This window comes from Sorex fumeus, unplaced genomic scaffold (genome assembly GCF_029834395.1).
Source record: "Sorex fumeus unplaced genomic scaffold, SorFum_2.1 ptg000008l, whole genome shotgun sequence".
Lineage (NCBI taxonomy): Eukaryota > Metazoa > Chordata > Mammalia > Eulipotyphla > Soricidae > Sorex > Sorex fumeus.
The window spans coordinates 12,676,176-12,703,514 of NW_026606065.1; the positions used below are offsets into that span (position 1 = coordinate 12,676,176).

Consider the following 27,339-nt stretch of genomic DNA (forward strand, 5'->3'; position numbering starts at 1 on the left):
TGAATGAATACTCTGTGTTGACAAATTGAATGAGTACTCTGAATTAACCCAGTAGCATTTCTGTCTTCTAACTCCTCCAGAGCATAGCTCAGGATTGAGCAAGAACAGAATAGTCACTGGATCAGTAGAATCCTTGAGAAGAATCACCAGTAGGGATTGCCTCTGAAGAAGTCTATAGGACAGGGGATGGAGAGGTAGTACAGGGCTTAAGATGCTCGCCCTAGTTTGAATCCTAGGTACCAGATATGGTTCACCCAACTATTGACAGGGCCACTCCCGAGCACAGAGCAAGGAATAGTTGGAATGGCTTCTGAACACCACTGGATAGGCTCTAGCTCCCCCAGTAAAATTTAAAATCATAGTAATAAAGTTAAAGAAAAAAGCTAAAGGAAGTTCCTGGGGTCTGACTGCCTGGTTTCACTCTCAGTGAGGAATATGTATTAGCATATTAATTTAATGCCACAGTTTGGAAAATAGGCAATGGGTGACAATCATGTTTGGTCTATAGTCTACTTTCAGCATGCTTCTCCCATCCTGGGAGGATCCTCCCAACACCCTTTATTTGGTGTTCCCTTCTCTATCTGAGCTCATGTGTAAAACAAGATAATAATGGTATATAATAAAATGTTTACCTACTAAAGTACTTTAAAACAAAATAGTATAATATATATATATATATATAATAATATACAATTTGCCATCACCATTGTTACTCTGGTTGGTAGAGGACAAGGTAAAATCTAATTAAAACACTCCTATGTCCTAGCCTTAATGATAATCCTATAGGTTTCCTTCTATATGTTGTAATGTGTAACTAACTGTTCACTCCATTGTTCTACAGAATCACATTTCCCCTAGGTCAGAAAAGATGTGAACATTTTAGAAACTGTCACTGCCTAGACCTATATGCCTTTTTCATATCCCTAGTTTTCCATTAACTCACCTTTAGTATTTCACAGCTCAAATTCTCTGACATTTTTGGGTCTGCCCTTATCTCCTACATTCACTTGTCACCAAAGTTGCTGCTTTCTCCTTCCAGAACCTTTGCTTGTTCATTTTCTTAACCACTACATTATCCTTACTATTGTTAACTACGCCTTATCTATTTTAATCATCCTAATTGGTCTCTTTTTCCTTGAGAAATGCCCTATTACAATCCAAGTATTCCTCTGACAAATCCATCATCCTGAAAACACTCCTTTCAATCTGAACCAATCCTTTTCACTGCACAGCTCTATGTTCAGACACTTAGGCTCTTCCTTTAGAGTATAACCAGCTACCCAGAGGACTTCAAGGGCATTCGTGAACTAGATTCGATCTTGATTCATAGGTTTATGGTCCCCAACTGTTGTCACACCTGCTTTTTAAAACCAGATGGTATATTCGATACCTTAACTTATCTGTTTCATTCTTATTTCTGAGCTTTAAGCCAAGTCATTTTCTTTCTTGGTCTGGGATGCCATAATCTCTACTGTAGACCTAATTACAACTTACTCTTTAAGCAAAGTTAAATTTCCTTATTTTCTCTCCAAAGCTTTTCTTGATTCTAGATATCTCACAATTATAGGTGTAAACCTCTGTTTATGCAATTTATATTATGTGTGTATACACATATATCTATATATAATATACATACATACATATATATTTCCCCTTGAGGAAACTTTACTTGCATTTTTAAAAAGTAAATCAGCAAGATAAATTTTATACCTATACAGCCACTATCTGAGCGTTCCATTCATCCAATTATCTATTCATATATTCATTTCTATAAGACTGTACTTAACACTATTTGAGGGACATTTCCTTTCTCCATACTTAAATGCAGTACAGTATTGAAACACAGCTTGTATTCAATAAATATTTTATTGAAGAACTACTGAATGATATTGGATATCTAAATTGTTAACATAAATAAGATAAAATGCCAAATATTACTAGCTCAAATAAGTTTTTCTGATCTCCCAATTTAAGATAGATTTCTCTGGATTCATGAAAATCTGTAAGTTTTGTACACATTCAGTTTCGTTTGTTGTTATAATTTTCTACTTGTCATCTTAACGGTAATATTTTCTTAGTAATTCTTAACAAATATCAAATATTTGTTGAAAATTGAGTAAAACGCACGCTACCTATATGGGTCATTTGTAAATGGTGAAAGTCTTATTTAAATTAACTAGACAAAATAAGACTTTAAAAGTCTTGTTATATGTATTTAACATTTTATGTAGTATAAAATACTATGAAATATTATAAAATATTTATTATTTGTAATAATATGTACTTAAATAAAATGAGATGTGTTTTACTTAGCGTAAAATATAACTTCTGAATTTGGCTACCTAAGACCTCATTTACATATTACTAGTGATGCTATCTAATATTATTAAAAATTACCTAAACACATTCACAAAGTTAAATGTCTGTTATAAACATAACAAGTACAGTCATATGTCTACCCAAATCATTTTTTGCTAAACAAATATTAATTGCACACTCTTCCACAAGTCTTGTGCACAATCTTTCCCTTTTATTTAATACCTTCCTTCTAATGCCTTCACAGAAGAAGCCAGTGAGTACAAACCCTCTTTTGGCTATAATCTTCCTGTTTTGCACAACAACCATCTATTTTCTTGGCACAGGCAGACCGTTCTCGTCCTGGACAAAAGATTCTGTGGAACAGCAGAGGAAAATAGCAGTGATTCACAGAATAACCAGGCAGGGCCTTGAGGCACAGTGACTTTCTAATAATAAGACTGCCAATATCTATTTCCCTTTGCATCTTCTCTACCTAGGCTCTGGAAGAGAGCTCCAACTCAGTGATATTCACATCAGTTTTGATTTATGGCATTATCACTAATCCAGCTAATCTTCAGTTTGATAGAGCACTTCTGTGGTAAAGACCAATGGTTCTACATAAAGAAGAATAGGTCAGGATAACTTGGAGAAATTTTCCAAATGCAAAAAGTCGTTATGTACAGAAGGGGGCATTTGAGACATGATATTTGAGGTACAGTGAATTCTTCTTACAGGTGGCTTGATGTAAAGCTGCCATAAGTGAGCTCAGTTCAAAGCAATTAAGATAGAAAGGACAAATTTATTATGAAATACAGAATAAGCTTTTAGTTGTAAAGCCAATAATACATAAATGCACATACACACGGCCATTTATATTTTCAACAAAGCACTGACTTTTGAAACTTATGTAATAATATGCCATGTTTAATTAAAAAGTCTTCTGGGATTTGTACAACATTCCCCCCCCCCCCAAAATACCCCTATGTACAAATACTATTTGTCTGACTGGCCTTAAATAGCTAAAAGAATGGACAACCATTAATCTGTATGGTGACTGAGGTGGTCCTAGGCTTGTGGTAAAAGTGATCAAAAACAACCTTTATTTAAAGAACAAAGGATATAAATCAGTATACATAGGACAATATCCTCTTATATTATTTACCAAAACAGAAAGCAGTCAAAGCAACATTACCAAATGAGTTAGGAAAATCAGTGTAATTAACAAGGGAAAATCAGTGTAATTAATGGCTGTCCTGGTTCCACAAGACATAATTTTTATACATATATATATATACGTGATATATATGTATACATATTTATATATATACATAGATGTGTGTATATATATATAGAAATACTGTATCTCTGGAGCAATAGCACAGAGGTAGGGCATTTGCCTTGCACGCAGCCAACATGGCTGACCCGAGTTCGATTCCTCCACCCCTCTCAGAGAGCCCGGCAAGCTACCGAGAGTATCTCGCCCACACAGCAGAGCCCGGCAAGCTCCCCGTGATGTATTCGATATGCCAAACACAGTAACAACAAAGTCTCCAATGGAGACGTTACTGGGCCCGCTCGAGCAAATCGATGATCAACGGGAGGGCCTTTACTTACTTACTTACTTTTACTGTATGTCTATTCTTAAAGAAATAAATTCTTCCAATACCCAAGAAGTTTTAAAAGACACCTTTCCTCAACATACAAGCAAAGTAAATATTAGCCTCAAAGAGTTAAAGAAAAAAAAGGAGTTTTATAAGACTAGAGACCATAGAGTATAACAGTGAAACACCTGTCTTGCACTTAACTGACCCAGCACCATATATAGTCCACTGAGTACCATTAGGAGTGATTCCAGGGTGCAAAGCCTTTAGTAAATCCTAAAGCATAAACCAGGTGTGTGGACCAAATAAACAAATAAAAAAACCAAACAAAAGATTGGGAACTAACATAATGATTTGTATAAATGAGCAAATCATCATGCATTCAATAAACCAAAGACCTATTAAGCATATAAAAATGCACACAAACTTTGTGTTTTCCATCAAAATATGCAAAATGTCCTTTTTTTCTGGTTAATTATTTCTATAACTTTGTAACTTTATTCTACTTGTTCCCTCTGTACTGCAACCAGAAAATCTATGGTCAAATTTTTCCTAAATCCCCATTGCCTTCTAAAACTTCTTTTACTCTCTTACAGTTCACTTGCCATACCACACTGAATTCTGATTGTCCTTTTATGTCACCACTGTTACTGTCCTCCCATTGTTCATTGATTTGCTTGAGTGGGCCCAGTAACATCTCCATTGTGAGTGAGACTTCTTGTTACTGTGTTTGGCATATCGAATATGTCACGGTTAGCTTGCCAGGATTTGTCGTGTGGGCGAGATAATCTCGGTCACTTGCTGGACTCTCCTAGAAAGGTGGAGGAATCGAACCTGGGCTGACCGGGTCGGCCGCATGCAGGGCAAATGCCTTACCCACTGTGCTATCACTCCAGCCCGTCCTTTTATGAGGGACAGAATTGTCATTAATACAAAAGCTTATCAGTCATCGTATATTAATACCTAAAATTCAAAGACTTGAAAGGTATCTAAGATGAAAATCTTGCTTGGTTCAAAAGTCATATCCATTGTCTTCTTCCTGACTGTTGTCTGGCTTTTAGTTCTTTAAGCATGCTACATTTAAGAGTAATAAAAGATTACCGCATTTACCATTTTCTCTGTTTTTAATTCATTTCCACTCAATCTACACAAAGCCAACTTTTCATCTAACAAGTCTCTCAATCATGTCATCTCCTCTCAGAGATTTCCTGAATTACACTCTCTCAACAGCACTCTACCTATATGCATGCAGTTCCCTATCATTTTACCCAGGTTAGTTCCTTGCTAAAAATGAATAGTTTTATCATATGTTTGTTATTTACATCAGTGTTTCTCAGCCAGGGGCCATAAACCATACCCTGCATTGTCCCATAACATGTCAAGGGGTTAGCAGTAACCCCAATACTTAATCACATAAATACTGGGTCATGAAATGAGACTAGGGGCCCACGGGCAGGACTGGGGGTTCACAATAAGAAAACAAAGACAGAAGGTGGCCACAGTCAGAAAAAGATAAAGGGTTGAAACATTGGTTTAGATCATTTCATCCCAATAAGGACAAGCCCTCTGTTTTATTCATCAAAATCCCAATGTCTAGGACTAGATGTCTTCATAGTACAGGCTGAATATGTATTTGCTAAAGGTAGTCTACCCCCACTGCAAAATAAGCAGTGAACTTGTTTCTCCCCTCCATACTCTCTTACCAGCTGAAAAAGTTCAGTTTCCCATCTATATTTTCTCATTCAAAGCTAATTTAACAGGTTTCCACTGAAAAAGCAGATCACACCTGGGCTACAACAGTGTTCAGGAATGAGAAAATACTAAGAAAATCTGTATGACATCAGGAGTGCAGAACACCACATGGCTCAGGAGAACAAAGAGACCGTATCAAGATAAATAAGAAAAGGAGAGTTAGATTCCAGCAGTCTTCCAGTTCTTCACATGCTTTTTTTTTTTGTTTGTTCCTTTATTTTTTTACTGAGCCACCATGAGATACACAGTTACAAAGCTGTTCATGTTCAGGTTTCAGTCATCCAATGTTCCAACACCTGTCCCTCCACCAGTGCACATTTCCCACCACAATGACCCCAGTTTCCCTTCCACCATCCCCTAACCATGCCTAGCCTGCCTCTATGGTAGGCACTTACTTTCTCTCATTCTCTGTCTCTCTCTGTCGCTGTATCTTTCTGTCTCTCTGTCTCTGTCTCTGTCTCTGTCTCTGTCTCTGTCTCTCTCTCTCTCTCTCTCTCTCTCTCTCTCCCCCCCCCCTTTCCTTTTGGCATAATGTTTTGTAATGCAGACACTGAGAGGTTATCATGTTTGTTCCTTTACCTCTTTTCAGAACGCAGCTCTATCCAGAGTGATCACTTCCAACTATCTTTGTCATAGTGGTTCCTTCTCTACCCCAACTGCCTTTTCCTCAAACACTTGCAGGAGGCTTCCAACCATGGACCAATCCTCCTGTTCTTGAGTATGAAGGAGGTGTTTGAGAAATGGTTATAATCTTTAATCTGCCTGTGAGGTATCTGATTTCATGTGTAACCCATTGAACTTTTGTCATCAATAATATATCAAGACAAAGAGTCTGAGCTTTACAACACAGAGTCTGAAGATCAGGTCTGGTACACAGAGCTTAAGAATAGACAGACAAACAAGGGGTTAATAATTTCATAGGAACATTTAAAAAAAATCTGATACATGGGGCTGGAGCAATAGTACAGTGGGTCGGGCTTCTGCCTTGCATGTGGCTGACCCAGATTCAATTCCCATCCTATAAGGTCTCCGGAGCACTGCCAGGAGTAACTCCTGAGTGCAAAGGCAGAAGTAACCTCTGAGCATCACCGGGTGTGACCCAACAAGCAAAATAAATAAATAAATAAAATCGGTTACCTAGCATAATAAATGATTGTGTTATACAGAGTTAGATAAATATGTAGACAGATATGTCATTTAAATGAGAAATTAAATTTTCAATTATAAATACATATGTATATTTTCTTCACAACTCCAGGAAAAGTATAAATATATGTTACATATCTCAGTTAAGTACTTGGTGCTCAAGGTCTACTACTTTAAAATTAGGTTAAATAACTGAAAGGGGTTTCCCTCCCTTCCAGCTAGGGCCTGGAGGGCTCTAAATGCTCCCTCTGCCATTTCAGCAGGCCCACCTTCATACCTCAGGTCCTCTACTGGATCCTCTAACCATCCATGAGGTTAACCTCCTGGATTACTTACGCAGAGCATTTTTGGAATAGGAAATGGATTGCCTTTCCTTCTCTCTGGGTCCTGACAGGCTTCATGCCTTTCCTCTGCCATCTCAACACAACCACTACCACATGTCCTGGCAGTGTAATGCATGACACTTCACACTGCTCACAGTTATCTTACCTGTCACGGAATACAGATGGACAGGGAAGGAAAAGAGTAACACCCCGTCTGTTTCCTGAGAGACTTGAGGGATGAAGATGCTGACTACAAAGATTCACCTTCGGCAGAGCAGAAGCAGATACACCACTAACACAATGAGGAAGGCACACGACCATGACCATCCAGTTATTCGTCGATTGCCTCGAGCAGGCCCCAGTAACGTCTCCTTCATCCTAGCCCTGAGAATTTTTAAAAAGTGCCATATTCAAGGCTCTTTCAGGGTTAGGAGAATGAGACCCATCATTATTACTAGTATTTGGCATATTGGGTATGCCACGGGGAGTTTGCCAGACGCTGCCATGTGGGCAGGTTACATTCAGTAACCTGCCAGTTTGTCTGAAGTAAGAATGAGATTCCCGGCCGCACGCTTTCGGGAGCTGGGTTTTATTGTCTCTGGGTCTTGGCCGTTCATGGGATTACACGGCGCCAAGGGGCCAGTTGGTGGGTGTGACCCCTGCCTACTGGAAGAAGGAGGATCTGGGTGGAGGATGCTCAGCCCCAATCCGAGCAGGCTTGGAGATGTCAGCCCCGGGACCCGCGTGCCTTTGCTCCTCTGCCGATACCTTCATGCGTGTGGAGAGTGGTCTCAGCATGGTGGTGGCTGGTTCTGGAGGTCTTCAGCTGCTGGAGCTCTGGTCGGGGCGGGAGGGAAACTCAACCCACTCCATCCAAGGGGCCCCGGCGAGGACAGCCAGGAACAGGGGCAGGAGACTCAAGGAAGAGAGAAGAGGAAGGCGCACAAAAGCCTAAAAATTCAGTGAGTAAAAATGACACAGAAGGCTTTACCAGTACCAACCAGCTCTGTTAACTCTGAGAGTGACTTTAGTGACAACACACTGAGGACCCTTAATGAGCTCAAAAAAGGGATGGCGCAAGTAGTCAGCAAAGAACAAGAAAGTATAAAAGCCTAATGGAAAAGGCTATAATCAGAAGCAACAGAAATGAAGAATATAGTATGTGATATAAAGATACTCAACTGGTCTGAGCAGCAGAATAATAGTAGCTAAGGAAAAGACTGAGATCTTTTGATGAGAAGAGAAGAGATGAGATGAAGGAAACTTTAAGTAAACAACAAAAGATGAAAAGAGTCTGAAAAGAAATAAGTAGCACACCAGAGAACTATGGGATGAGTTCATCAGCAACAATGTAAGAATCACTGGAGTCTCTGAAGAATTGGAAGAGAATTTTAATGAAGAACCACCAGTTACAGAAATCGTATAAAATTTCCCTAAGCTGAGGAACTGAGCTCTGAGATCCAAGAAGTGCAAAGGGTCTCAGGGAAAATAAATCTAAGGAGAAAAAAACCAAAGATTCGTTATAATCAAAATAACGAAGCCAGAGAGAGACAGAATATCAAAAGCAGCAATATTAATAAAGGAACCTACATACAAAAGAAAGCCCATTAGATTCAAAACCGATCTATCAAATGAGTCAGCAGAGAATGGTGGGATATACAGTAAAAGAAAAAATAATCAGTGAAAAGAACACCTCAATGAGAATACCCAGCTAGATTATCATTCAGATTTGAGGAAACAATACAGAGCTTCATGGACAGGCAACAATTTAGGGAATCTATTACCTTGAAACCAGTTTGGAAAAAGTATCAAAGGAGCTTCTTTAAAAAACAAGTCAAATTCCTCAGCACTTTGCTTTTGAATATGACATTCTCTCACTGAGCTTATGGTTGACCTATACTAGAGAAATGTCTGTTTGCTAAGGAACTTGTACTTTTTTTTGAAATAAATTAAAACTATAATGATATTGAATGTTCTATGATGATTCTGGTGATTGTTTTTACACTTATAGAGATTTTATAATAATCTTCATTTTAATACAGATACTATACATTATCTAAAATATTTCTATCATAAAAACATTATTAATTTTTAGAATAAAAATACTATTTAGGTCTATTCAGATTTTCCCTTAATCATTTCTTAATTCTCCTATTCTCAGTCTTGATTGTGTGTTTGTAGGATTTGTCCACTTCATAGAATTTTTTTAATGTACCAGCAAGAATTATTTATGCTATTAATTTTTTAAGTTATGTACCCATAAAATATAAATATGTACCTTGGGGGGGGGAGGGGCAGAAGTTACCCATTGATGCTCAGGAGTTACCGCTCTCTCTGTGCTCAGAAATCACTCCTTATGGGACTCAGGGGGCAATACGGGATGCTGGGGATAGAACCTGGGTTGTCTCCATGTAAGAAAAGTGCTCTGCTCTCTACACTATAACCCCAGTCCCAAGACAGATAGGTTTTGAAAACAAAATGGTTATCAACATACAATTTACAATTTATTTGCAATTGTGTGGAATTTCAGTTCAGTTTTATTTCATATTTATATATGCATTTTGCTATGTTCACAATAAAAATGAATGAGTTAAATATCAGCTACAAACATTTATATAATTTTATTCACCCAAATTCATAGATGCTGATCTGAGTCTCCTCTGTTAATTATGAATTATGAGTTAAATATGAATGAAAATTGTAGTTGCTGAAAAAAAATTCCCTTGAGATTCAAAAAAGTATTCCTATGAAAAGAATGTTTGGCTACATCTCCCTGTCAATTTTAAGCTGATTTATCTGAAGTTATGAAGAAGGGACAAGGAAAAGTGTGTGAGACACAAAGACAAACATTCCCAAGTCAAAAACTTCAACCCAGATCGCATGAAAGATGACTAGTGAGGGATGTAAATCATCATTGCTCAGAAACTTCATTATAGGAAACAGGAAGTAGAGAAGGAGGCACAATGGGCTTCTAATCCTAAAAATAAACTGAATTCTTTTCTGGAAATTAAGTTATTTCATAAATGAAGAAGATTGATAACTAATAGTGAGACATACAAACAGTAACCACAAAACAAAGAACAGCAGGTAAAAGCATCGCCATATCAAACCAAGTTTATCAATTTTTCCAAAGGTCAAACAGATAAATGAAACCCAAAAAACTTCAATAGTTGTAGAAAATTTACGTCTGCAAGAACTTTTAGACACCTTCCTTCTATTGCTCTGAAGTCAAATTCTGAGGCTATATTGGTTATTTTTATTTTTTTATTTTATTATTTTTAATTTTTATTAGTGAAACACCATCAAGTACAGTTGTAGACTTACAAATTTTTGGCTTGGGTTTCAATTATACAATGATCAAACACCCATCCCTCCGCCAGTGCCCATTTTCCAGCTGGGTAAAGTATATAATTAACATAATATATGAAATATTATTCAGCAACAATAGAATGAAATATTAACAATACATGCTACAGGATAAATTAATCTTATAGATATAATGCTATGGCATGGAAGATAAATCAGTTGCATAGAGCACACATTTTGCATGCAGGAGTTCTGCTTCAATCACCAGTACCTCACGGACCCATCTGCACTTCTAGGAGCAATCACTGTGTACCATGCCAAGATTAGACCACAACTCCAGGATCATTCAGTGTGATTCCCCAAATTATGTTAATACATTAAAATTATATTAAAACAATGACTTACAAAGACCATTACACACTGATGTTTAATAATAGTATTAGTCACAATAATCAAAACTTAACCAACCTAAAATGGACGACTAGATGAATAAGTTGTGATACTGCATATTTGATGGAATACTATTCTGCCATTACAAAGAAAAAATTGTGCCCTTTGGGACAAAATAGATAGATCTTGATGTGATTATGCTAAGTGAAATATGTCAGGAAGTAAAAAACAATTGCCAGATAATTTCACTCATACCTTGAATAAAAATAACTGAAGTAAATAAATGAAAAAGAAAATTCTAGTTTCAGTGAAAACTAAAGGAATTATCATAAGAAAAGTGAAAAGAAAACAGGAGGAATGAGTAGAATGGTCTTTTTTTGTAGTAGGATGGCACTGAAACTTCGCTATTAGCACTGGATTTATACATATGGTGGCGTGATGCTAAATCGCTGAAGTTCCATAATACTTTAAACCAATAACAAATCAATAAGTTTGAGCGACAGCACAGTGAGTGGTAGGGCCTTGCAAGCCACTGGCCTGACTGAGCCGGGTTCAATTCCTCTGCCCATCTTGGAAAGCCTGGCGATCTACCGAGAGTATTTCGCCCGCACGGCAAAGCCTGGCAAGCTGCCCATGATACGTATTTGATATGCCAAACACAGTAACAAGTCTCACAATGGAGACATTACTGGGCCCGCTCGAGCAAAATCGATGAACAATGGGAGGACTGTGGACAGGACAGTGGAAAATGATATAAATGAAACACAAATCGTCATGTAATCTATTGTTCAATTTATTTTAAATGTTGATTAGACAACTCCATATCTAGAGTAATTAAATTAGTGTCAGAATGAATAGAATGAATGAGATGTGAATTATATCTGAAAAACTTAGTACTTTTGTTTTGTTTTGTTCTGTTGACCACACGAAGCTGGTTCAGGATTTACTCCTGCTCTACTGGTGCTCAGGGGACCATGTAGATGTTGGGGATAAATTCGGGTTGGTTGCATGAAAGGCAAGTGCCCTCCCCAGTGTACTAGCTCTCTGATCCCATATATCTGGTTTCATATACCTGAACAACAAAAATGAAGCAATAAACAAAATCAGGAATAAACTGGCCTATAATTCACATAGGTCTCTTTAATTTGTTCCTTGCGTGTTAACTTTCACAGAAATACAAACATTATTTGTGAAAGCATAGCAATCATTAGCTTTCTTTGGTGCTTTGTTTTGGGCGGACACACCCAGTGTTGCCAAGGGCTTACTCCTGGCTCTGTGGTCAGGATCATTCCTGGTGGGTCTCATTGGATGACAAGTGCTGCTGGTGATGGAACTGGAGTTGGTGCTTGCAAGGCAAGCTTTATACAGATATTTAATCTTCAAATTCCGATTGTAACAATTCTGATGAGACCAACGAACAAGGTTTTTTTCAGGGCTAAGAAGGGAAGAGGTTTTCAGGACATGGAAATTTGAGTGCTAGAATGTGGGGTAAGACCAAAAAAATCCAGGATAAGTTTATCATGCATGATCTGGCATAATTTTTACTTATTACTTTGTTCTTTGCATAAATACTGTCAATTATCATTTATGCTACCTTTTAGTATTTTTCCTTTCTTTTTCCTTCCCATTCTATTTATCTGAATGACTTTTATTCTAATATAATTGCTTACAAATTAGTGTATCTACTCTGAGACTCTCATGAGTTTGGGATATGAATAGCCATTTGTCTTGTAATCCCTTTATAGCAAAAAAAAAATACACAAGTCTAATGCTAAAGTTCAACTTGCTTTATTGTCTAAACTCTCTTCTTGATTTTATCACATTCACTTAATCTTTTGAACTAGAGGAGTTAGACACTCTCTTCTTTGTTAAATCGAATGAATCACTGAACTGTATATTGAGTGCAAAACTTCCTCAAACATTTCCTAAATCCTACCTTTTTCACTTATGACCATGAATGTTGATGACTGAGACTGATAAGAATATTAAGCGTTTCTCAGGATTTTAAAATTCCCCAATCACTTCGGAAAACATAAAAACTCAATAACATTATGTCTAATCTTAAAACTCGGTATTAATAGTAAATTCAAGGAAAAAGCAAAACATGTTTGAAGTTCCTTCCTTTCTCTTCTCTCTCGGTCTCTCTTCTCCTCTCTCTCTCTCTCTGTCTCTCTCTCTCTCTCTGTCTCTGTCTCTGTCTCTCATACACTACAAAAAGACTAAATGCCCTCCCCCATATCTCCCCAAAAATACCTTCATTAACAGGTTCCAGAAATAAGTCTATACATTAAATTAACTCTAGTGTACCTTGATGCCTCAGGCCTTGGAGCAACTATTCTTTCTTTTGGTACACAGCTTCAAACTTGCCTATCCATAGAATATCCATAAAAATTAAAATTAGCTATGAAAGTCTCTCTTACTACTTCCCTGACCATACAACACTGAAAGAAAAGTTTTTCTCTTCTCAAGCATACTTCAAGTACTACACTTATCATGTAGCATTATACTTTACATGATTATAAAATTACAGGCTCTATGTGAGAAAGAACTCAAGAGAAAAATTCAGTCTCATTTATCTAAGTCTCCTGTACTTGAGAAAAAGGAATATGTCTCAATATGTTGAATTTTAGTAATATTTTGATATACTTGTTACTTTGATTAAGTGATGACCACTTACACAATATTTCTAATATACCTGAGTGATTTTTTAACAGAAATTTAGGAGACGCTTTGGATAGTTTATATACAAAATTACGAAAAATTAAGGTAGAATGACATGTGTGTTCACCGATCAAGACATAAAATAGAATATACCAAGCAATACAGGTAAACTTAGCTACTTTTCATCTACATACTACTCTCATTTGCAGTCAATTTTTTAAGTCACATACAGTTATATTTTTTCTAACTCATCTCTTGTTTATTTCCATATACATATTCCTATCAATGATCTATAACAAATACTATCAATGCCCTGAATGACCAAATCCAAAAAATATTTTTAATGTCTTAAATAACATATTTACTGTTTTTTCTACAACTACTATTTGGCATCTCCCCTGAATATGTCAACTATGTTCTGATTCTTTTGCTTTTCTTCTTTCAACCATTTTTTAACAACTGAGTTGTGGCAATCTTGTTCGTTTTGCCCATTTCTCAATAACTGGTTTTACCAAGATCTCTCTGTCATTTTTAGCCTACTATAATTCATTTAGTAATGCCATCTATTTTCCCAATTAGATGAGTGGTTCAGGATCATATACTTGATTATCTGTTTAACCTATACCTTTATATGATGAGAAGAAACAACAAAATCTTTCTATAAAAACCTGACCTCCTTATTGCCAATCTACCACTAGACCTTTTTTGCTTCTTTATTTCCAGTACTCAATTGGTGGCTTTTAGCCCCCCAGGTCCTCTTCCTAACTTCTTTTTTTTTTTTTACAAAACTTATTCAGGTAACTATCAGACATTGCACCTCTGATTTGTTATTCTGCACTTGAAAAGTTTCCTTCTTATGCCATCTGTTATCCCAGTGGTCAAGACCTTATCATTTATAGCTGGACTATTACAATATTCTTTTAATTGGTATACTTATTTCTAGTTCATCCACATACAGTTTACATTTCATCTTCCCACTTCTGCCAAAGTAATATATATAGTAATATATACATATATATTTATAAAAATACACGTATAGAACACAAATATGACTAATCCACTCTAATTAGTACACCCTACTTTAGAAAAAAATCTTTCCTGAATACATTGACATCACTGTTGATACTCTAGTGCATCCTTATAACTATTATTGGTTTATTAAATTCTGAATTATGATACATATGATTTCAGAAATCTAAGATTATGCAAAAATTCTAAACTGGATTGCACTCTGATGTCTTGTTATTTTCTATTTCAGAAATTTTTTTTAAAAAGTATGCTACCCCTTTATGACTTTCAGATCCACTAATAGATTGTGACTTATAAATTTTAAAACACTGACCTGCTTGCTAATATCTATACTTAATAATCTTCACCACTAATTTACTGTTATCCTTAATTATCAACCTTGAAATATATTTATGTGGATGACAACTCAATTCACAAACATCACTGCATGCTGAGGATCATTAGAAATAAAAATTTAACTTCAAACTTTCAATTCTCCAGGTCACCTAAAGAGAGGTTCACTATTTCAATTTGGAAAAAAAATAGTGAACAAAAGATTGTCAGAGAAAAGGATGCAAAGAGTTTACACCTAGTTGTCTGGACCAGTACACACAAAACGAGGCCAGAAAGAAAGTTCTACTAGGTCCATTATATGTTGCAACAGATTCCTACAACATAAATCTACAAACATTAAAGAAAGAAAAATAATCTAAAGTCACTGATGTTGTTGAAAAGAATAATCTCTGCCTCAAATACAGTGATTCCAATTTATCCAGAAGTGCAAAGGACAAATTAAAATAAAACATTTCTCTATGTGTATGTTATAAATAGATATATTATATTACATAGTATCATATACATACATGTATAGTATAGATTTTAAATTAGACTTTATTCCTCAATTAATTTTCCAAGAAATTGAATCCTAAAATAAGTAAAATGTTTCTTATCCCTATTAAATAAAATAAAATGTTTTCATAAGTTTCATGTATTGTCAAGAAAACTTACATCATCAGGAAAATGGCTTTATAGTAACAATGTTTCCAAAGAAACTGCCAACAATAATAAAAGTATGTTTTCAAGTTCTTTTGTCATATAAATTTAAATCATTTTCACTATGATTAAATCAAAATTATTTTTATTCCTTGGAAATTACTGATGATGTAGATGATAGTCAAGTCTGCTTACTGAGATAAATTTTATAATTTATTGACCCTATTAAAATACATTTACCAAAATTATATATCCAAAATATCCTAAATAAAAGCTCAAGTAATTTGTTGCTACAATACAACAATATAAGAATTACACTCTTTATTTTTTGTGTGTTTGTCAATGTTAAAAAAAGATTTGTCCCTGCACAAGAGCGCTGTAGTTTTCCTCACAGACCTTTTACTATTTTTTCCACTTATTTTGCTTCTACTTCAGAGAATTCTGTAAAAAAAAAAAAAAAACTACAGGACATCACCACTCATAGTGCACATACCTTGAAAAAAAGAAAAAAAGCACTTTTTTTTCTGTAAACCTTGGAAAGAGGCAGCTTTTTCCCAATAGTTACTATTTCAGCTGTAATGGTTATGCTAAGAGTATTGCTGCTGCTGAGACATTTTAAGAAAACATTTAATTTTTCTTACCAGGAACATAATTCTATGCAGAAGACTGAATATAACTTGCTACTCTGCAGAATTTTTAAGATCTTTACATTTCATTTCTTCAAAACCCACATTTGAAACTGAGAGGTGACTTTTATTTGGTTATTCTCTACTTCCTGCTTCTGCTTCAGCTGCTCTTTTAACTCTTAACTGTATCTACACTTAAGATTTCAAAAAAATAAATAAAATCTGCAGGGCAATCTACTCTTTGGGATTATACATTTCTGTCAACTAATATACTATGAGGGCTCGTGATTAACTGTCTATGCAGTTCTGTCATTCATAAGCTAGTCATTGACTTTTCTCCTATGTGCCTACCTACAGAATTCCCTTAAGTCTTAGCCTCTAACCCACATACAACCAAAATCAGAGACAGAGAGAGACCCTTTTCTTTCTAAAGTCCTAAAAAATGTGCCCCTTTCCTGAGATTCCTCTTGTTTCCAGTAAGGCATTAAAGGCACCAATTATCAAAGATATTTTTAGAGCCAGCCATGTTTCTGATAATTTTATCTGACTCCATAGTTATCTTTTATTACCCATATCCCATAGTATCCAGAGTTTCTGCTCCCATATGCAATATGAATAGTATATATGTACCCAATGATATGTGTTAGACATTTTTTTTCAGTCAATAAAACCAATGCCATACTCACGGTGGAGGTTGGTGGGGCTGGGTTTCAGCATTTCTTGGGGTTTTGCAGACAGGAGGCTTCGCCATATCCCTGACAACACACCTGGGGCGCATGATAGACAGCACAACGCACTATTAATTATAAAAGGGTAGAATACATCTGGAAATTAAACATGGTACTGAAAACACAATCTAAGAGATATTTTTCAAGCCCCTTCAGTTTAATTATTGAGGTCCTGGAAAACTTGGAAATCTTCAACTTAGGCATCCAAGAGCTAAATCAGACCCAAATAAAACCTATGCTTGTCTCTGTATTTGATTTTCCTTTTAGTACCAATAAATTGCATGTCAGCAGGTTTCCCCATGGAAGAAATGCTACTGAAAGCTTCACCATGCGAAGGCATCTGAAACTTTAAAAATAGAACAGCTGTTGTGTTGATGTGTTAAAAATTGGGCAGGATTTTCTGTGGCTTTGACTGTTTCTCTAAAATATTCAGACTCTTTTTTCCACACTATTTGTCACCATACTAGTCTTTCTCTTTATGCAAGAAGGGTCTTGAAAACCTCAAGGTATCACCTGGTTTAAAACCCTTTTCATGCTAAGAAAAGAGGAAGAGGAAGGAGAAGATGTTCTTACATATAAACATATGTCTGATACCTTCAAACTTAAAAAAATCAGTAAAAGTTCTTTGTGCCGTGAATCATTAGCATAGAATAAATGAAAGCAGTGGGTAAATTAATAATACATTGTCAAAGGGCCTCAAGAAAAGATATTATTTTTCTAATGTCCACAGTTTTACAGAGCACTGGAGAGATAACAAGGAAGAAATCAGAACATACTCCCAACTTTGACTCTACTTGGGTGATTCAAATATTGCTTCTCCTCGAAAGCTCAAAAACACACACTACTTTTTATAGGGACACATCAGTTATAAAACTGAGATCAAATTTCTAGACTTTACTCAATGGAAACACCTATTGGAACCCAAAGATTTTCACTGAATCAAGTTGAAGTTTATTTCACTTTCCAAGTTGTGGCAGATAGACCATTTTCCCATAACTACAGCTGCATGGCAAAATTCTCCACTTCTGAAAAAAATGATACAGGGAAACGTAGACACAATTCACAGAAACATGTGCATGCCCACACACATACATACACATACAGAGATAAACTTGTTCTAAAGAAGGTGAAGAAAGACTAAGAAATCAATATTTAGCAAGATGAGAAAAATAAAAGCCACCATTTCAAAGTCTTACTCAGCACTTTCTCTTCTGGGATAAAAGTTAAGGAATGCAGCATTTATCAAGAATTAATAGGAAACACTTATTAGACTGATGGATATATGAATGAGTCAAAGACAGCCGTTGGCACCAAAGGCCACAACACTGGTTAAGGAAACATTAAAGAAGGGGCCTGAGAGACGATATAGTGGGTAGGGCTCTCTCCTTGCATGCAGCCAACCTGGTTTCATCCCTGGCAAACCATATGTTCCCCCAAACACCATCAAGAGTAATTCCTGAATGCAGAGTGAGGAGTAATCCCTGAGCATTGCTGGGTGTGTCTCCAAAACAAACAAAAGAAATAATGAATAAGGCGTTTGTTAAGGAAAAGTTAGGTATTTGTGATCTCTGAAATTTTAATCTAACACGAAGTACAGTGCTCAGGAAGTTAAATTTTATAACGCTGGAAAATCGTAGCAATTCTCACTCGGATAAAAATAGTGCACACATGTTTAACCTATACGCAATGGTTTGTGAAATTAGAAATATCACCAAATTTGGGAAAATGTTTGGAGAATTAAATCTATGAGATGCCATATGCAACCTTCTGCCTTAATTCACTTCTTTTTCCCCTCTAAAGATTTTGATATTTGTACAGGTCTTTGCAATTAATCTATCAGAATTTTCCTTAAATGTGCTCTTTTAAGAGACTCTTTTCTAATAACATTATCAATGTCACCTATTAGAATGTCATTTAGCACTAAGTGTAGATATCTAAACAAAACAATTTTTCCTGAGTGTAATGTTACCACATCTATACAGAAAAGTCTTACCTAATCTCAAGTATTCAATAGTTTTGGTTTAAAATTACAATATATAGGGGCTGGAGCAATAGCACAGCGGGGAGGGCATTTGCCTTGCACGAGGCCAACCTGGGTTTGATTCCCAGCATCCCATAGTGACCCCTGGAGCACCGCCAGGGGTAATTCCTTAGTGCATGAGCCAAGAGTAATACCCCTGAGCATCACCAGGTGTGACCCCCCCAAAAAAGCCAAAAAAAATTACAACATATAATATTTTGTTGACATATGTTGTAGAATACAAACCATGCAAACCAATACAGTTAATTTGTGGGGACTCTAATATACATAAATGCATATGTGCATATATACATACATATACACGGAATTCTTAATTAGAACCTTTAGCTGGAATTTCTTCTAGATATTAGAAAAGAAACTTATACTTACAAAAAGATATATAAAATTAAACAATCTACTCTAAATTCTATATGTCCCACATAGATTAATATTTTGTAATTATGACTGAACTGTTTGCCTGGCACATCACAGTTGGAAAAGTAAACCACCCTATTCGAAACAGCTCTAAATGTGGAAGTTGTTGAGCTCATTGCTTTCTTTTATCTCCATGTATTATAATACAATTCTCTCAAAACTGAGAAGCACAATATTTTGGCATGCTGCAGCACTTTCTTTTCCTCATGTTGCAGTTCTTAAAGTTCTTTCTCTACAACTGCTCTGGTCCTCCAGTCACAGACCAGGTGACCACAACTGCGGTCCCCAAGGCGACTTCCCTGAATTACTAAGGACTGAGAGGAGTTCAGAGGATTTAACCTCCCCTTCTTTGCAAGGTCATTCATTACTCAGGGATTTAGCAGGCATGAACTCCTAACAAGTCTGCAAGCTGCATAAAAGCACTCCCTCACCACTCAAGCATCACGGAAGACTTATGCAAATGTGACATTCTGGAACCACGTCAGGGGAATGCGCCTCCTGACTCCGCCCCCAGCAGCACACACTGGGTTTTATGAATGACTGCAATCAATGCGATGAATGGCTGCCAACTGCCCACTCAGCCTCTTCTCCTCCCTGCACATACACACGGGAGAAACATGAATTGCCATCAGCCTGCCGATGAGGCCATGGAAAGGCTTTCATCTTCCCAAACAGGAACTAAATGTGCTTCCAAATACTTAAAGTATGTGAATTACAAATTCTAAAGGCCCTGATATAAAACAATTTACATAATTACTTTCTCTCTTCTGAGTTTCCATTTTGATGCCTGCACCACCACTAATCTCACCCCAAACTTCTCCATCTGCAAAAACAGAACAAAACAAAGTAAAACAAAAACTAGTTTATGAAACTTTTATCAGTTTTGGTTTCACTAAATTATTTTTGTCTTTCGTGACGAATGTTTGGCAACGAGTGGCTGTTAACTGCTTACCAAATATACTGTGACACTTTTTGATTTCTGTTCTCAATCTTTTGCTTTTTGACTTCCACTAATTCTGTCATCTGAGGACAATTACAACAAAACAATGCCGGGAGGAAAAGTATACTCCTGTTACTACTCTACATCTGTTTCTGCCATAGAATATTTTTGTTTATTAAAATTGCGAAAGTATTTTAAAAATACACAGTCTGATTAGCTGGTCACTGACTAAAGAGACATACAAGCCAGAAAAAAAATTAGACACAAGACTTCAGGGGTTCTGGAGCTAGTCATTTTCTTCCATATTTCTGATCAATGCTTTCAGACATTTTTCCATCAGGCATTAAGAAAAGTTCGTAAAATACATGTAAAAAAATTAACAATGAAGCAAAATAGTTGTATACAGAGAAATTACTCATTAAATGTGAGAGGGGGAAGGGAAAGAGAGAGGAGGTATTCAAGAGAGAGCATGGGATTCTCGTAGAGAAAACACTCGATGTTTATCTTCAGTCTTATCCTCAGCCCTGTCTTCTCTTACTTCATACAGTCAACTATCTTAGCATTTTCACTTGAATTTTTAGCAGACTTCTCAAATATCAACATTTCTATAATGGAATTCCACATCTTCCACCCCTCCCAAAACATATACAAACCTGAACTCTGAAATTTCCCATCTATATTTATTATAAATTATAAGTACATTTTTGCTTTCTCTCATACCTCTCATGGCATCCAAACCACCCAACTGGCTCTGTCTTTCAAGGCATGAGTAGAATTTGACTATCTCTTATACTGTCTGCTATTGCAACTCTGTCCCAAGCCAATATTACCTTTTAATTGGATCCCCTCAGTAAAGACTTTTAACCAACTGCCCTGTACTCAGTCTCCTCCCTTATTCATTATCAATGCAATAGCCTAAGTGATTAGTGAAAATCCATTTGATCATAACTCCTCTGCTCTAAATCACTGAAACAGTTTCTCAGTTTAGTCACCCAAAAAGAAGATGGGGAAAAAAAGCCAGAATCTTCAGAACATATTACGATGCCCCAGGATATTTGGGCATTTATCTCCCACTACTGCATCCATCCCTGATTTCTTACTTCTGCTCTATTATGCAGTAAAATGTACTATCTTCAATTGTATGCACTGATAAAGAAAAAAAGCTTTCTGCACACATGCTAAGAGCCTCAAGTAGCATCTGACAAAACAGTAGCTCAATACATATCTGTTAAATGAATAAATAAGACAGAAGGAAATAATGTTACAGATTTTAAGAAATATAAATGAATATGGTAAAAAAAGATGAATGGATCAAAAGCTTCAATATTTAGTGTGAAAATGTGATTTGGAACAGATCATCAAATAATAGTTATTTTCAAGATTATACCATTTTGTTTGAAATTTTTATTAGTGAAACACCATGAGGTACAATTGTAGACTGACAATTTTTGTGCTTGAGTTTCAGTCATACAATGTTTGAGTACCCATCCCTCCACCAGTGCCATTCTCCCCCACGAATGATCCCAATATCCCTATCACCCCTCATCCTCCGATCCCACACTACCTCTGTGGCAGGGCATTCTATTTGGTTCTTTCTCTCCTTTTGGGTGCTGTGGATTGCAAAAGAGGCACTGAGTGGCAATCATGTTCAGTCTATAGTCTACTTTCAGCACGCATCTCCCATCTTGGGAGGATCCTCCCAACACTTGGTGTTCCCTTCTCTATCTGAGCTGCCTTTTCCCTAGCATGTGCAGCTGGCCTCCAAGCCATGGAGTGAACCTCCTGCTACTTATCTTAACATATTGTTGGGTGTTGGTCTCCTATTTTGTTACTTTGTATTCCCAAGATGAATGCAATCTTTCTATGTCTGTCCCTCTCTTTCTGATTCATTCATTTTACTCAGCATGATACTTTCCATGTAGTACCACTTGTATATATATTTCATGACTTCATTTTTTCTCTTGTAGCTGTCCAGTTTTCCCAGCACAATTTGTTAAAGAGGCTTTCCTTGTTCACTTCACATTTCTTGCTCCCTAATCAAAGGTTAAATGATCATATGTTTGGGGTGAAATGTCAGTACATTCAACCCTGTTCCATTGGTCTGCAGATCTGTCTTTGTTCCAGTACCATGCCGTTTTAATTATTACTGCTTTGTAGTAAATTTTGAAGTTAGGAATTTTGATTTCTCCCATTTTCATTTTACGAAGAATTGCTTTAGCTTTTTGTTATTGTTGCATATTAATTTCAGGAGTGTTTGCTTCATTTCTTTGAAGAATGTCATGGGTATTGTTATAGGGATTACACTGAATTTGTTCAATGCTTTGGGGAGTATTGTCATTTTGACAACGTTAATTCTCCCAATCCATGAGCAGGGGATATCTTTCTAATTTCTCATGTCCTCTTTTATTTCATGAAGTAGCGATTTGTAGGTTTTTTTTGTACAGGTCTTTTATGTCCTTAGTTGAACTTATTCCTAGGTACTTGATTTTCTGGGGCACAATTGTGAATAGGATTATTTTTTTTCATGTCACTTTCTTCTCTTTCACTAATAGCATGTAGGAAAGCCATCGACATTTGGGTATTCAATTTATAGCCTGCAAGTTTACAAGTCTATTGTTTCTAGAAGTTTCTTGGTAGAGGCTTTAGGGTTAGGGTTCTCTTATCATCTGCTAATAGTGAGAGCTTGAATTCTTCTTTTCCTACCTGAATGCCCTTTAGTATATTTTTCTTGCCTAACTGCTAATGCAACTACTTCCAGTACTATATTATACAGCAGTGGCTTTGGCAGAAGAAATAGAAGAGAAAGGGCTTATAGACCTATATAGGGCTTTACACCCCAAAAGTAAGAATACACATTTTTCTCCAGTGCGCATGGAACATTTTCCAAAATAGACCATGTGCTAGGCCACAAAACATACCTCAATAGAATCAGGAAGACAGAAATAGTATCAACAATCTTTTCAGACCACGATTCACTGAAGATAGAAGTGAATCACACACACACACGGAGAACCAAATCAAACACCTGGAAAGTAAACAACTCTATGTTGAACAACGAGTGGATCAAGAAGAACTCAAGGATGAAATCAAAAGATTCCTGGAAACAAATGAGAATGAAAACATGAGCTATCAGAACCTATGGGATGCAGCTAAAGCCGTGTTAAGGGGAAAATTTATAGCTCTGTAAGCATTTCTCATGAAGGAACAAAGAGCCCACATAAACACCTTGACTTCACAGGTCAAGATCTTAGAAAAGGGCCACGAAAAGAAGCCCAATTAGGCAGAAGGAAAGAGATCATAAAACAGCAGAAATCAACGACATGCAAACCAAAAACACAATCCGAGAGAACAATGAAACAAAGAGCTGGTTCTTTGAGAAAATGAACAAGATAGATATACCACTAGCAACACTCACAAAGAAAGAGAGAGAAAACCCTAATAAACTGTATCAGAAATGAGAAGGGGGATATCACAACAGAAACCAAAGAAATTCAAAAGATCATCAGAGACTACTTTGAAAGTCTGTATGCCACAAAACATGAGAACCTAGAAGAAATGGATAGATTCCTGGATTCCTATAATCTCCCAAGGCTGAATGAGGAAGATCTAGAGTACCTGAATAGACCTATTAACATAAGGAAATTGAAACTGTAATCAAAAGTCTTCCCAAAAACAAAAGCCCAGATCCAGATGGATTCACTGGCGAATTTTTCCAAACATCTAAAGAGGACCTATTGCCAGTACTTCTCAAGCTTTTCCAGGAAATTGAAGAAACAAAAACTCTCCCAAACAGTTTCTATGAAGCCCATATCTCTCTAATACCAAAAGGAAACAAAGACACCACAAGAAAGAAAACTACAAGCCGATATCCCTGATGAACACGGATGTGAAGATTCTCAACAAAATACTACCAAATAGAATTCAACAACTTATCTAAAAGATCATACACCATGACCAAGTGGGACGCATCCCAGGGATGCCAGGGTGATTTAACATTCCTGAATCAATCAACATAATCCATCATATCAACAAAAGAAAAGATAAAACACATATTATCATATCAGTAGATACAGAGAAAGCATTTGACAAGATCCAGTACCTGTTTATGATGAAAACCTTTGCCACAATGGGTACAGAAGGGACTTTCCTCAATATAGTTAACGCCACCTACCACAAGCCTACAGCAAGCATTATCTGCAATGGAGAAAGACTGAGAGTCCTGCCTCATTGCTGCACTGTTCACAATAGCCAAGAATTGGAAAAAAATACCAAGTGCCCTAGAACAGATGACCAGTTAAAGAAACTTTGATACATCTACACAATGGAATACTATGCAGCTGTTAGAAATGATGATGTCCTGAAATTTACATACAAGTGTTTCTACATGGAAAGTATCAATCATGCTAAATGAAATGAACTAGAGAGAGAGGGACAGACATAGAAGATTGCATTCATCTGGGGAATATAACTTTACAGAATGGGAGTCGAATACCCAAGAATATTTGAGATAAGTACCAGGAGGTCTGCTCCAGGGCTTGAAGCCAGCCTCACTTGCTGGGGAAAAAGGCAGCTCAGATAGAGAAAGGAACACCAAGTAAAGGATGTTTGGAAGACTTGCTAGGGATCCGAGATGTGTGCTGAAAGTAGACTCTAGACTAAACGTGATGGCCACTCAAAACCTCTATTGTAAACTACAACACCCTAAAAGAAAGAGTGAGCAAAAGGGAATGCCCTGCCACAAAGGCAGGGTGTAGTGGGGGGATAGGGTGTGCGGGTAGGAGGGCTACTAGGATCACTGGTGGTGGATAATGGGCACTGGTGGAGGGATTGTTACTCGATCCTTGTATAACTGAAACCCAAGCACTAAAGTTTGTAAGTCTACAACTGTTCCTCATGGTCTTTCACTACAACTGTACCTCATGGTGTTTCACTAAGAAAAAAGAGTGAATAAATAAATGAGTAAATAAATCCCAATGCATCAAGCTACTGTGCACATTTAGCAACAAGTGAAAAAAAAAGTCCCATTAAATTCCAGTCTCGGGGGCTGGAGCAATAGCACAGCAGGTAGGACATTTGCCTTGCACGCGGCCAACCCAGGTTCGATTCCCAGCATCCCATATGGTCCCCTGAGCACCGCCAGGGATAATTCCTGAGCGCAGAGTCAGGAGGAACCCCTGTGCATTGCCGGATGTGACCCAAAAAGCAAAAAATAAATAAAAAAGTAAATTCCAGGCTCGTGAATACACATTTCTTTGCAGTATCTTTATCATAAAGTACTTATATACACATATATAAATGGTTTATAATTGAAGGAATACATGACTTTCCTATAGTAACAAATTATATTTTGCACCTTTTTCTCTTCAAAAATAACCACTATGGTAAATGTTATATTCATCATCCCCTTACCTTTTAGATACATACTTTCATATGTTCTCCTAAACAATATAATATACTGTTATCTCTGAATTTAATAAAAACTATCATACTGTAAGTAAAAAAATAAAAAAGTAAAAATAAAAACCCACAGAACTAAGAACTTAAATTATTTCAATGGTTAATGACAAAAGTTTCACACAGCAGAGCCCGGCAAGCTACCTGTGGCGTATTAGATCTGCCAAAAACACTAACAATAACGGTTCTCATTCCCCTGACCATGAAAGAGCCTCCAAGACGGCAGCATTGGGAAAGACGAATAAGGAAAGAGTGCTAAAATCTCATGGCTGGGATGAATGGAGATGTTACTGGCGTCCGCGTGAGTAAATCAATGAACAACGGGATGACAGTGACAGTGACAATGACAAAAGTTTAAAAGTTAAGAATTCTGGCAAACCACCTCCTAGCACTAATGTTTAGAAGATGAATGAAGAGTTGGGGAGATAGTACTAAGTTTATATGCCTTGTTATCTTAGGATCCCCAGTATCATATGGCCCTCTGAGTGCCAGACATAGCCTTGGAGATCCTCAAATATTGCTTGAGTGGCCAGGTGTTCCCCAGCATCATGTTACCTGCATTCTTGGTCCTAGTATTCAACTGCTAGTTCCACTTAGTTGAGAATCTCTGGAAATGGCCTCCAGGCAGCTTAATTAGTGCTTACGAGTCTACTCAAAATAATAGAACTAATAAAAAACAATAATAAAATTATTCAGTCCAGTATTCCAAATTGTGTGTTAATATATTATGAAGTAGCATTGTTGAGCCAAACACTCCCACATAATTGTTCTTTAGATATTATTCAAGTTATCACAAGACATATGTCCCCCCCAAAATAGAGTGGAAACATGGTGACAGGGAGGTGTCAATTAGTTAAGTTTAAAATACGGTATCACCATAAATTCAATAGGAATACTATAGATTATAAAATGTAAGGCAAATTATCTGGAAAAGTAATTTACTTCAGAAGAATGATCCAAGAAATCTAGTAAAGTTTTAAAAGATCATATGTGAAACAAATACAACACAACTAATATAAACATCTCTAATATAGTTTTCAAATATATTAATATCAATATAAGCTATGTGATCGCACAGATTTTCCAAAGTCTATGGACAGAGAGATAGTTCACGTAGTAAGACAAATGCATAGCAGAAATTAGGCCTGTGCACCACATCACTGAATCAGGTCTGCACCTCTGAAAAGAGCATAGCAGGGGTCCAAGCCTTCCTTTCCCCCGCTGCTCTGGGTATGGCTCCTGAATTTTTTGTAAATGAGCTAAATTCAAGATTTAATTTTTTTTTAAAGAATCATAGCATGCCCAATTAACAATGAGCAGATATGTATGATAACTGCAACTGAAAAGATGAGGCAGGATCACCAAGAACTCTACACCAGAGATGAAAGTGAGTGTTGGTATTTGAGAAACCATATGCACTAATCACAGGCCTCCAGGGTGTTAAAATCATCGATACATTTGGGGACCCCTCAGATCGTACACAAGGGTGATTTATTTTAAAGATATGGAAAACAGGCAAAGTAGGGTCCTAATTACATGAAAAGAGAAACCAGCTGTCCATTTTTCACCGTAAGTAATGATGGCTCCTGAAATTTGCCAAAGAGGCTAGAAAGTTATCCACAAATTAGACCAAAAGATACAGGACTTTTTTTAAAAGT

At 36.6% G+C, this 27,339-nt stretch overlaps 1 protein-coding gene across 18 annotated transcripts in view; it reads right to left on the reverse strand.

Moving 5' to 3' along the window:
* The window catches only part of RIMS1 (regulating synaptic membrane exocytosis 1), a 518,137-nt gene that overhangs the window by 400,316 nt on the left and 90,482 nt on the right, over window positions 1-27,339 (reverse strand). For 16 of the 18 annotated variants that reach the window (XM_056110000.1, XM_056109993.1, XM_056109992.1 and 13 more), the window contains exon 2: window positions 16,791-16,871. The exons of the other annotated variants lie outside the window; for them this stretch is intronic. In XM_056110000.1, the coding sequence (XP_055965975.1) occupies window positions 16,791-16,871 (81 nt within the window). The remainder of the gene's footprint in view (window positions 1-16,790; window positions 16,872-27,339) is intronic. 18 annotated transcript variants of the gene reach the window in all.